Source organism: Scomber scombrus, chromosome 3 (genome assembly GCF_963691925.1).
Source record: "Scomber scombrus chromosome 3, fScoSco1.1, whole genome shotgun sequence".
Taxonomy (NCBI): Eukaryota; Metazoa; Chordata; class Actinopteri; order Scombriformes; family Scombridae; genus Scomber; species Scomber scombrus.
This window is the reverse complement of record NC_084972.1, coordinates 17,921,593-17,934,759: the sequence shown is the minus strand read 5'-3', so window position 1 is coordinate 17,934,759 and position 13,167 is coordinate 17,921,593. Positions and strand designations below refer to the sequence as shown.

The window sequence follows — 13,167 nt, the reverse complement described above, 5'->3', positions numbered from 1 at the left end:
CCTAGAAAATATTAGAAATTAAGAAAATATAAAATTCAAACATTGGCAGAGAAATTATGAGAAATTATAAGTCCTGTTGTTGTACTGTTGTCCTGTTGTTAGACTATGGTCGTATTAGAAGACAAAAAATGGACTTAATTAATTCTTTATTTATAAGGTTAAATTTATAAAGACACCACTCATCTTCATGAGCTAATATAATAAAAATCAATGAAATCCAAATGTGCCAAAGATCTTTTTATTTATGATTTATTCATGTAATTGTTATTTTATGACATAAGAGATTTTCCTTTATTAGTCTCTTTATTAATTCCTTTTTTTAATTTTAAGAAAAACTCTTAATGTGTGATGCCAGCAGTAATTTCCTGTGCTCTGTCGTAATTTCCTTATTCCTGACAGCAGGTATGCTCGTTTCTCTTCCAGGCACCGCCCGCCTGTATTGAGGCATCTGAAAGCTCGCTTTGAATGAAAGACCCCGCCCTGCTGGCGTGGAAGATATGACAAAAAATAAGCTAAACATATTGCAGTTTCCTCACGCTGCTGTATCGCTGCTTGTTATGAATAACGCTACATTTATTTGTTTGTATTTCTTTCAGAGGAAATGTGAGCTATAGTCCAGCCCAAGGATTCAAAACAACATTTCTCGTTCAGAAAATAAATGATTCTCTGGCTCCAGTAAACCAGAAAGAAAGAAAGAAAGAAAGAAGCTGATGAGGAAGGCGATCTTTTGGTTTTATACTGTATATTGTTTTATGGGAAGCTTTGTGCTGCAGACATGAAGATCACAGACAGCGTGCTGCGGAGTTTCAGGGTTGCGAGGACATATCGAGAAAATTCACAGAAAGTCAATTGTGTGGATTACAGCCCAAATGGTGAAAATGCAATATCAAGCAGCGACGACGACTGCATTGTGTTATATGACATCCGAGAAGGAAAGTAAGTGTGAATGTAATGACAAGTAATAACTGTGTAATTATCTTTCTTATCTAAACTTAAGGTATAATGCATTATGATCAAACTATATAGGAATACTAATCAATTGAATAATAATAATCAATACCCAAAACTATTATGATTTAGAGAATAAACTGTCTGTTACCTGTCTGTGCTCTGAGGTCATCAAATGATTGCCAGATTTAAACGTTGTGTCCTTTCTCAGGCCCTCACGGACCTTATTCAGTAAAAAGTATGGAGCAGACCTGATCCGCTTCACACATGGAGATGCACAGACGGTGGTCTACAGCTCCAACAAGCTGGATGGTAATGACTCTGCACTGACAGCCAGCTGTGGGCACAAACACCAAACAACATGATTGGAAAGACAATTCCCATGCATGTGGTCTACAAATGGGTTTGAAAGCTCATCTTGTCTGTGACAAGAGGGACAATTTGTGTGATGTTGTAAAAAAGTGTGGAGGATGTGTGTGCGGTCTCATATTGGATATTTGGGGCCAATGCTGATACTGATGTTAGGGAGTACATAAAATTCTGATACAGGTACTGACTGATAATCTTGTATATACCGGATATATACATAAACACTTCTTCTTTTTTTTAATGATCTCTCAAATGTGGTTATCAAACCCTTGTAACAAAGATATGTAATGAAGACGTGATATTTTATAGTTTAACAATAAACGTTATGTTTAAAATGACATCAGTGCAGTGAAACAGTAAACTTCACTTGGACCTTAAACCTACTCATGTTTTGGCTGTAATGGTCACAAACATGAAATTATTGTTATATCTTCTTGCATTGTGTGGACTTGTGGTCATCTGATTCCATCTGATCTGTTTTGAGAAATAAAATGTTTGTTTTGTTTCTTGCAGATACAATCCGTTACCTGTCACTGAGTGACAACAAGTACATCAGATATTTCCCCGGTCACACTGCAAGGTGAGAAAAGGCAGCAACAAGCACCACCCTGAGCCCAAAGGAAGGGTACAGTGTGGTGTAACACCAGGCCACAAATGAGCCTCTTTCGTACACACTATACACAATTTTGTTCTCCCACTCATGTTTCCTGGAGAGCAGAGCAAGCCTAGTCACCTGCCTCTAATCTGATCGAATTTGCAAGTAGTTTTCAAGTTTTTGCATAAATACAAATCCACAAAGTAAATTTGCACTTTTAAAATGTATTTCCCAACACCATAAATACAGAAATTTTCCATGTTTGCATCTGTGACAGGGACCATTGTCTGCGTTCTGTTCCGTCTTCAGCTTGTTCTCATTAGTATCTCAGATAGTGCTGCTGTTCTTAGTTCCCCAAAGACATCAGTATAGTTACACCCAATCGGGTAGTTCCAGGTCTGAAAATGTACGCCTCTCTAATGGCCAGCAGGGGGCGACTCCACGTACTCCAAAAAGAAGTCCATTTTTGTAGAAGTCTATCAGAAAATGACCCTACTTCTCACTTGATTTATTACCTCAATAAACAGTTTCATAGTGAGTTGATGGTCTCAATCAATAGTTTCAAGTCTTATTCAATACAGCATCATTTTCATTTTGTAAATGATTCCCCATTTAAAGTAAAATATACAGTGAAGCAGGGTATGCTTTAGGGTGTGGTCACCTGATGTGTGTGAGGTGCTGTAGTTGGCTCCTGCACAGCTCCACGCTCGCATGTAAACACAGTCACTTCTCATCACTTGCCAATATGGTGATGATTTAAATGCCAAAGGCGTCTAAACGTGACTCCACAAACAAACCAATGTGTGACATCACATGGCTACTCCCATTATTTTCATACAGTCTTTGGTCAAAGCTTGTCCTTTTTTGTATTATCAGCTTGTCTAAATTATTGTTTTATCTTTGAAGTTAATTTGATTCTCCTGTGATTTTTATTTTCAGGGTTATTGCTCTCTCCATGTCACCAGTGGATGATATGTTTATCTCAGGCTCGTTGGATAAGACGATCCGGATCTGGGATCTGCGCTCTCCAAACTGTCAGGTGAGTCGTCTGCAAACAGAACAGGAAATGACACAACTGTCTGTAGTCAGTTACTCTAATGTATAATTACAGCTGCAGCTACAACTCTTAGTGCTTTAGATCAGCACGTCACAAATTGCTGCACATTGAGGCACTGCTATATATTAGTAGTCAACAAACCCCCCCAGACCTGCTTTGCCAACCACTGCGACTGGATCTGAAAAACTGTACCCAAACACAGCACCTTTATTAAAACACAACATGTAAAAAAGACTAAATGAAAGATACTTGAAGAAAATACTTTATCAAAATTCAATGGAGTACGAAAAGATACATTAATATGAATGAAGAATTACACAAACAGTAGTCATAATCAAGGAGGCTGAAATTAGGTGAATTTATTTTCAAAATTGAAACTTTCTGTTAAAACATCCCATTTTTTCTGTGTTTGTGTTTCAGGGTCTGACAAATCCACTGGGGAAACCTGTTTGTTCCTTTGACCCTGATGGACTGATTTTTGCTGCAGGAGTTGAATCGCAGGCCATAAAATTGTATGACCTTCGTGCTTTTGACAAGGTAAAATGCAAATTCAACCTGTTAGCTGTTAGTGTCTGTACTCATTTGCATGAATGTGTTAGTTGACCATCGTAAAGTTACTGTTAATGATTTTATCTGATCTATGACTTGTTTCTATGCACAGGGTCCGTTTGCCTCCTTTGACATGAGGCTGAATCGGGTCTGTGAGTGGACTGGACTCAAATTCAGCAACGATGGGAAACAGATTCTCATCTCTACCAATGGAGGGATGATTTGTGTCCTTAACGCTTTCAATGGATCTGTGCTGCACACTTTTTCTGTAAGACATAATTAAGTCCCATTGCCACAAACCTACCCAATTATTTTACAACTTTATATCAGTGCAATTCATTTAGAGTTTTCTAACTTTGCTCATTTGAAGGGCTACAACAACAGTAAAGGTATATCTCTGGAAGCATGCTTCACTCCCGACTCACAGTTCGTCATGATTGGTAAGTTTGTGTACCTTTTATATTTGTGTGTCTCCTCACTGTGAGATCTCTCTTACGACTGACAAACTGTGTCTCGCTGTGTAGGCTCAGAGGATGGGAGAGTCCATGTTTGGAGCACTGAGAGTGGGATGAAGGTGGCTGTGCTGGATGGGAAACATTCAGGACCCATAAACACCTTGCAGTTTAACCCCAGATACCTGACTTTTGCTAGTGCCTGCACTAACATGGTGAGCTCAAACACATCACAACGCACTTGCAGCTGGACAAACTGCTATGAACGGAGCGTTCACTAATACCTTCTTCTTATTCTCTTTCTCTAACAGACATTTTGGCTCCCGTGTGTTGATGACTTATAGAGGGACGGTTCAGTGATGTGGGGTACCTTAATGTGTTGGACTGCCTCTTTTGGCAGCATCAGAGTCTTTAGGTATTTTTGGGGAAGAAAAGGTTTTTATATTTTTACCAACAGTATTTTTTCATCTTAAAAATTGTTGATGCCACATGACAAATACCTCCTTTTAAGAGTTGTCTTTTTAAAAATAACTTTTGTACATTTATGCTAAACGAATCTTATTACACTGTATCTTGATGTATCATGTATAATACAACTGATTATCAGTGTTGTTATTTGTGTAAATATTTGAGAATAAACAGTTATAGATGAAAAATCAGTTACTCTTTTTCCTTTGTGCCATACTTCTAAACTAAGATACTTGCTTTTATCACCGAGATAAATCTACATATAGATATATGTATATATATATATATATATATATACAGCAACATGAATAAGGCACATTTACATTTTATAATGAACTGAAATGTTTCACAAGTTCTCCAATCCAAAAAATGATATTGAAGAGATTACACAAGTTGCACTTTGTGTATGGATAGATCATTACCGGATGAGAGGATTGATGGTTCTCAGAAAATTGACACTAAACTAGTTCACTCAGTCAGTAAATCAATCTGGGAAAAACCCATGCAAGAGAGCGAGAAACACAGGCAGCTTTAATCAAACTGATGAATAGGTGTTTTTCCTTTTTTTGTGCACATAATGTGTGTCTTCCTGAAGTAGAAGAGATGGGGGTGGACTCTTTTGAATAATGTATGGATACTTGGGTTGTGTACTCACCACTGAGTGAATAATGGATGATCCCATCGCAGGTAACCTCACAGGTGCACACTTATCTTTCTCTCACCCACCTCTGAATGTGTGCAAGAAAGATGAGTGGGAGGAGAGACGGAGGAATAAGGTGTGATGGTGTGATGTATTCGTCACTCACATAACACCTTTTTCCCTCTTCTCACTATCACTCAGCGTGTACTGACTTTGTTAGTGTTTTTACTTTTGTCCCTGACCACTTCATACAGATCATTTACAAACCAACTCTCTGAGTGCACACACTAGATGTTTGGAGCTCTTTGCCTTTGGTTGTATGTTTCTGTAAGAGACTTCACATCCTCATATTTTAAGATTGTGAAGCCTTCTTGTCTAGTCATTAATTTTTAAAGGTAATCTTGCCGATAAAAATACACAAAATGTACTGATCACAAATACCTGAAACCACCCCCATTCTTCACCCAGGGAACAATGTTGAAATGTAGCCATCAGATTTTCACCTGGTGTCGCATTACTTTGACCAGGCGGCTGGAATTTGAGATCATGCAGTTGCGTCTGCCTGAGCTGATCAGACACTTTTATGTGAATGAGTGATAAAATGTCATAACATGTGATGTGCTGACAGCATCTGAAAAAACTGTAGCACTGATGTCATGACAGGTGGATTTCTGAACAACCTGGTTAGCCCCTCACACACAACACAATGCACTATTTGACACAAGAGAGGCTCCCACACCAAGACCTTTAAAGTTGTGGTCATCGATACGCGAAGAGTTTTAGATCAGTGGTTAGGGTGGCATATCCACTGACAGGCACGTTATTACTCATCAGCCACAGTTCCGCAGATTGTATTTCAAGTGAATCTCCCAAGTCACCCTCGAGGCGTTCATGTCACACTGGTGCGCGTGGGTCCATCTGTCTGCCATCAGTGGAGAGGCAGCCTACCTGCTGAGCAAGAAGAGCGAGGACACAGAGATCTGGACCTGGACCTTCTTCCATGAGAGGAGTGTGAAGAGCTAAAAACTGACTGCCAAAAGATGTCACACCAAACTGGAATTAACGGTAAGCACATTTTTGAAGAGGATGCTCTGGAAGTTGGTATTAGTTGTTTCCAAAGTACTTATTTCTTATTTATTCCATTATACATTTTAAGCTGTGCCACTGTAAATAACATATCGTCACAATCTCCTGGATGATATTCACTGATGCTTTATATTATCCTTAAAAAGATCATCTTGACTTCACTGTCTTTCTACTTGCTGTGGATGTCAATGATTACAGACTATAAGAGCAACACATCTGTAAAATTGTTAGACTGATTCAAATCAAAAAGGTCCAGCGATGATGATATTTAGCACCTGCAGACATTTATGGTTAGTTTAAATAGTTACATATATATACAGCATGTGTGTTATGGCATTTGGTAATTGGAGAGTAGGGGGACGGATTGGCGGAAGCATACCTCTCTCACCTTTCTCACCTGATCTTACATTATTTATGAAACCGCTGTGTTTGGTAACCATGGTGAGAGAGAAGGAGGGAGAGCATTAAAAACCTCAATCTAGTTTCCAGTACCAAACTCATGAGTTGGAAAATCTGGGATCGATGAGGTTGTTTTTCCCTTAAAGTTGTACTTCTCAGTGATTATTTGGTACATATGTCCCCTGTCTGAGTGACTTTAGGTGTTAGTGTGACTATCTGGCATTGGATCAAATTTTCTCCCTGAAGTGGAGTCTCAGGTTCTTACTTACCCAACTCTGTCTCACTTGCTTTCAACCCCCCATCCTCAGTTTTGACTTGTCTGCCTTATATCTGGTTACTTCAGCAACATCTGAGCTCAAAGAGTTTCTGGCCCGAGCAAGGGGAGGTGCCATCCGAATAATGAAGATTGTCATCATAAATGGTAAACACAAGAGGTTTCTTATATTCAGACACTTCAAAAAGAAGCTTTCGGCTGACTTGTTGTAAATATTGAGATGCTGATACACGTGTTTGTCTGCAGAGGAGCTGGTGCTAGATTCATACAGGGAGCCAGCACAGAGCTGGGACAGGGACTATGACCAGTTCCTGCTTCCTCTGCTCACACCTCAGGAGCCGTGCTACATCCTCTACCGCCTGGACTCCCAGAATGCACAGGGATATGAGTGGATCTTCATTGCCTGGTCACCTGACCAGTCACCAGTATGTCTGCAGATGCTGATTCTTATTATCTACCTGAACAGCCACAGTCTTAACTTCAGTCACTCAAAGCAGACAGAGTTACTGTAAACTAAAAATAAGATTAAAACTACAAACCACATAGTTATAAACAAGAATAAAAAGTGTTAGCAGGACCCTCAGAAAAAATCTTCAACTGCACTAAATTAATCTGGTTTATATTTTTTTATAATCAGGAAAAAATGTAAACACAGGTTTGAACTTTGGGAGATTGTAGATATTATTAATAAACATGAATTGAAAAAATATTTACATTTTATGAAGGCTTTAGGATTTATAGTTTATAGTTTAGATCTCTATTGTCCCTTGAGGGGAAATCTGCAGTAGAGGACAAAACACAAACACAACATAAAGAGGACATTAATCACCACAGTTAAGCATGATCTGAGACATCCATCATGTCTGTCTTGTAGTTACATCTGTCCACATTTATATATTACAAATGCTGAAACTAGACCAGAAACTAAATAAAGCTAACCTCAAACCAAGCAACAATAGAAAAGTCATCAGTCAATCATTTAAACTACTAATCTATACTCAACTAAGCTACCAAACTAATTTATCACAAAATAAAAATGAACACTATTTAAAGTAAATACAATCCATACTAACAAAGGTTAAAACTCATTACATCCTCTCATGTGTGTTTTGGCATCCTGCAGGTGAGGCAGAAGATGGTGTACGCAGCGACTCGTGCCACGCTGAAGAAAGAGTTTGGAGGAGGTCACATCAAAGATGAACTATTTGGCACGGTGGAGGTCTGTAAAATCTCTCCTGCATGATGTCTGATCAGTGAATCTTCATCTACTGTGATTTAAGCACTGTCCTGTTGGTCGTATCTGTGTTTGCAGGACGACCTGTGCTTCCAGGGATACCTGAGACACATGTCCTCCTGCTCCTCTCCGGCTCCACTCACAGCAGCGGAGCAAGAACTACAAAGAATTAAAGTCTCAGAGGTAAAACAATACAGGCTGTCTGAACATGATATGAACTAAACACCTTTCTTACTATATACTCCACACTTATCCTATATACTTCTACTTTGTTCCTGCAGGATAAAGTTGTATGGGTACGTTGATTTTCTTCTTGATAATCGTTTTGAAAGTGTGTCTGTTTGTGTGAGGAAGAGTCAGATTTACAAACTGTCTCTTATGTCCACAGGATGAACGTAGACGAATTGGGACTCCAACAGCACGAGCGAGGGTATGTCACAATCTATGCATGGACATCTGTTTCAGTGACCAGCTTTCACTGCTCGTGTAGTCATTTTATTGTATGTGTTGGGACATATCAGCACAAAGTTTTCTATGATTTTTCTTTTAACTCTGCAGGTTACAATTGAGTTTGGCTTAGACAAAAGGGCACAGACTCTTCAGGGTCTTGCATTCCCTATACAAGAAGAGGCCAAACGAGCTCTGCAGCAACTCAAGCACAAACGTATAAACTACATACAGCTGGTGAGAAAACCTTTAAGGTTAATTACACAGTGTGTAAAATGTAACAAACTTCTTATAAAGACACAGCCAGCTGTAAGGATCTATATTCAAAACAAACTGTGCTTCGATGTTTGTCAGGGAATAGCAGTAAAATTGGCTGTGCGTGACTTGACACTTGAACAAAGCCTGTTTGTGTGTGGTTATGTGTCGCAGAGGCTGGATGTAGAGAAAGAGACCATTGAGCTGGTTCACACCAAACCTACAGAAACCCATGAGCTTCCCTACAGGATTCCCACAGACTCACCCAGATACCACTTCTTCATCTTCAAACATTCCCACCAGGGCCAGCTGCAGGAAGCGCTCGGTCAGTACAGAGGCTCACTGTAGGTGCCGTGTGAGAGCAGTGATGGACTAATGTGGGGATAGGAGTAACTCCGAGGTCTCCACTAAAAATAACCTGCTGTATAATTTTGTTATTCTAAAGAAACTGGCGTGAGAGTCACATAAATTATAAAGGAATTGTCTGCTTAATTTGTTTTTAATCAAACCATTTTTAACAATTTTAGAATATGAAATAGGTTCCCTGCTCCTTTTCTGAACTCCATTTGGTATCCTTGCATAAAAACTACCAAGCACAGTGAAAATAAAACAATAAATTAGAAATGATATAAATATATATATATATTTCACAAACAAAATGAACAAAACAGAAAACATAAACATAACATGGACCAAACCTGCGTCAGTTCAGTTCGATTAGTGATGCTGTACGGAAGGAATCTCCAACCGATGCATTAACTAATATATATATATATTTCACAAACAAAATGAACAAAACAGAAAACATAAACATAACATGGACCAAACCTGCGTCAGTTCAGTTCGATTAGTGATGCTGTACGGAAGGAATCTCCAACCGATGCATTAACTGGTCATGAAAGTATAGTGGTGTATAGTTTTGTTGTTGTGTTTTGCATTTCAGGACCATCTTTAAAATATCTATATTTCCCAAAAAAAGATTCAGTATATTTGTTACAAGCTCACCTCTATATTAAGTGACCCAATTACTATTTTATTTCAACAACAGATGAAATGTCTATGTTTAATGAGAAATAATTACCCATTAGTGACGAACCCACGGAGCATTTTTTCTAGACTCTACAATTCCTGTAACCTGGATGAGATGTTTTAATGTCCTACAGCTCTTTTTTTTTGTTTCACTCTCATCATTCTCAGCAACCTCATTACCAGCAGGAGCAGCTGGGATTTTTTTTGTTTTTTAACAACAAAAGGTTTTATAAATCTATTGCACACTACCAGCTCAGTGCTAAATGGCAAATAGCCCAAGCTGTCTCTAGCTGCTGAACATAGCAGCAAAAAGCATTTAGCAGCTGATGAACTAGATATTTCCCTTAGGAGCTGATGGAGACTTAACGGGAGCTAACAGGATGGTGATCATGTGTCAGCTGAGTGTGTAAATAGGAAATTTTATATTGAGACATTCACCATAGCAAGTTTGTAAGGTGATAATATAATGTGTGATGTAGTGTGACAAAATTGTGCTTTTCAGAAACTATAATCATTGGCTGTGAATGAATTTAACTAATGAATAAATGTAGTTAACTAAACATTTCTCAGTACTCTTACTAGCATTTGATTAAAGCCAAGTGATAGTACCTGTGCTTTATGTTTCAGGAGTCTGTCTACCCCGAGTATAATGTAAAGTGTAGAGAGGGCAGGCCATTTGAATGAGGTTTCTATGTTGCTGCATAAAGAGATTTAACAGCACAAATAATGAAGTGCCATAGTTAAGCAGTAGTTACATTTTTTCGAGCAATGCAGAAAATATCAGCAGGTGAAGTGATGACGTCATGTCTTTTACAGTTTTCATATATTCGATGCCGGGTTACACCTGTAGTATCAAGGAGCGGATGTTGTATTCCAGCTGTAAGAACAGGCTACTGGAGGAGGTGGAGAGAGACTACCAGCTGGAGGTCACCAAAAAGGTAGAAATCACGCACAAATATAATGATGATGTCACCAAGATCACCCCAATTTATCTACAAGCTTGAAAATTACAGTACGATGATTATGAATTGTGATGTTGAAAAGAGAAGTGATTAATCTGTACAGAATTTCATTTGTATATGTATTTCCTGTGTGGGTGTAGATGGAGATAGATAGTGGTGACGGCCTGACAGAAGACTTCTTGTATGAGGAGGTCCACCCAATGGAGCACACCTTAAAGCAGGTCTTTGCCAAGCCCCGCGGACCAGGAGGGAAGAGGGGCAACAAACGCCTCATCAAGGGTGCTGGGGAGAACGGGGAAGAAAATTAGACATTGTATACAAGCAAACCCACAAATTATCTATGAATTGACTTGTTATTTGACTGTTTAGCTTCTAGCCATTCCTTCTTTATTTTTAGGCTACTTGACAAAATACATTTCACACTGAAACAAAAAGGGAAACAATAAATAAATCCACTATAAAGCATAAGTCATATATATTTTCCTGTTGTGGAAGAAAATGTTCATAAAAGTCAACAATGAAAAATATATTGATGTTTTGAGTCTAACCAGGGTGACAGGCTGGTGACAGGGGAAAAAATCTGCAGTGAATCTATTTGAGATCCAAACGTCTCTAAAAACACCAAATATGTCAGGCTGGATTTTAGGGAAATGGGTTAAGTTGTAAAATGTGGTACAAGACAATTTTTATATTTGATGTGATAATGCAGCCATGAAGTCTCAGTGTAAACTTCATTTAGCTTCAATAAATAGTTTGAACTGGCTGATGATAAATGTGTGTGACACTGTCACACAGTGTGGAACAAGATTTTATTAACAACCTTAAAGCTAGTCAAAGAGAAATTAAATGTGAAATCTGGATGTTAAAAGGTTAAAATTGTTATTTTCTTGATTCATTTACATTTGCCAATTATTGCCCAAGTTGAAGGCACTGTTACCCATCTATGTTGCCTTCTCCTGCCTCTGCTTTCCACTGAGAATTAGTTGCTCCACTGTTTTAGATTCACTAATATTGATTGATCTATTAACAATCACTGGAAAATGTCTATGAATTTTCTATTTTAAGGTGGATTATCCTTTATATTGCCTAGGAATAGGCCAATTCTGTGCACAAGGTTCACTCTTTACCACGTGTAAATTCATCTACATCATACAGTTGACTCCAGTCACCTGATCAAGGTTTGACTACATTCAGCTGAAGGCTGTTGTTTTACACGGTCCTACAATAAAATATTTTCTTTATTTTCTCGTGTGTGTGTGTGTTTGTGTGTGTGTGTGTGTGTGTGTGTGTGTGTGTGTGTGTGTGTGTGTGTGTGTGTGTGTGTGTGTGTGTGTGTGTGTGTGTGTGAGAGAGAGAGAGAGAGAGAGAGAGAGAGAGAGAGAGAGAGAGAGAGAGAGAGAGAGAGAGAGAGAGAGAGTGTGACATCCTATAGTCATGCTGGCCTGCCGCAGGGATCACGGCTCAGTAGTAGAGGTCAATTTGTTGTGTGTTTTCCAGGAAGCGTCGGTACTGAGAATCCTTCAGCTTCTCGTTATGCTGCCTTCATATCTCACGGGAAAGATGGTTGATTTGGACATTTTTTTCTCAGAAACTCAGTTCAGAGCTGAATAGCAGCTTTCAAAAGGTCATTATCTTTGCACATGGGAACTGTGGGTGGGCGGTGATGAACCTTGACTTCTGACAACTTGCAGACTTCCGATGTGATACAGATTAGATGATTATCAGGAAAACAAATTAACCATTTGTACCACAATTTTCTTGATAATAATAGTTAGTTACTGGTTAAAAGGTTTCACTCAAAGCCTGTTGGGTAGGACTGCAGAGAATTGGCATAAAATGAGTGATTGGATGTGAATATATTAATATTTTGATTGCTGTACAACATTAACCTAATGCTACAGATTAAATGCATGAGTGTTGACTACAGAGCAAAAGTCTAAATAAGTGAAAATACATCACGTTGAAAATGTACAAGTCTTATATCATAGAATTAAATATAATATTTACAGGTTTATGAGTAAAAGTCTGTATTTCCATTGTACATGAATGCAACATTAAACACATTACTGCCGGCAGCTGCATCAACACAAGCAGAAAAAACCCAAACATTACCGGAAGCAGTGCTATGTGCCTTCAACATAAGAGGCTAAAAGAAGTATTAAAACACTGAAATCTGTTAAAGTTATAAATCAGAATTTAAATTCTATTGTAGATAAATATTATAAATTAATTTTAAAGATCCACATGTCTGAGTTTATGCTTATTTTTCTTTCTTTCAAGCAATGTTTTTCAGTCCTGGCCTGTCAGTCCACAGACTCAAAATGTTGAAGTGGGTTTGGTTGTAATGATATCTGCATTTCTAAAATCCTGTACACAGTCTGCACACATCGCATACATCGTTTC

At 38.5% G+C, this 13,167-nt stretch overlaps 2 protein-coding genes across 3 annotated transcripts; both read left to right on the top strand.

The window, feature by feature from the left end:
• Nucleotides 1–568: 568 nt before the first annotated feature.
• On the top strand, nucleotides 569–4,598 carry LOC134005898 (WD repeat-containing protein 82-like). The gene is made up of 9 exons (XM_062444929.1): nucleotides 569–936; nucleotides 1,160–1,260; nucleotides 1,831–1,897; nucleotides 2,852–2,951; nucleotides 3,390–3,506; nucleotides 3,631–3,786; nucleotides 3,889–3,958; nucleotides 4,043–4,185; nucleotides 4,282–4,598. Exons 1-9 carry the CDS (start codon nucleotides 776–778, stop codon nucleotides 4,312–4,314), a joined length of 948 nt encoding a protein of 315 aa, XP_062300913.1. The 5' UTR covers nucleotides 569–775; the 3' UTR covers nucleotides 4,315–4,598.
• Nucleotides 4,599–6,118: 1,520 nt separating this feature from the next.
• On the top strand, nucleotides 6,119–11,072 carry LOC134005908 (twinfilin-2-like). 2 transcript variants are annotated; one of them, XM_062444950.1, is made up of 9 exons: nucleotides 6,119–6,143; nucleotides 6,907–6,984; nucleotides 7,084–7,262; nucleotides 7,961–8,056; nucleotides 8,150–8,254; nucleotides 8,630–8,755; nucleotides 8,948–9,098; nucleotides 10,619–10,740; nucleotides 10,905–11,072. In XM_062444950.1, exons 1-9 carry the CDS (start codon nucleotides 6,119–6,121, stop codon nucleotides 11,070–11,072), a joined length of 1,050 nt encoding a protein of 349 aa, XP_062300934.1. The 2 variants fall into 2 exon arrangements, with proteins under 2 accessions (XP_062300934.1, XP_062300925.1); XM_062444941.1 differs by having other exon boundaries at nucleotides 8,150–8,262; nucleotides 8,623–8,755.
• Nucleotides 11,073–13,167: the final 2,095 nt, after the last annotated feature.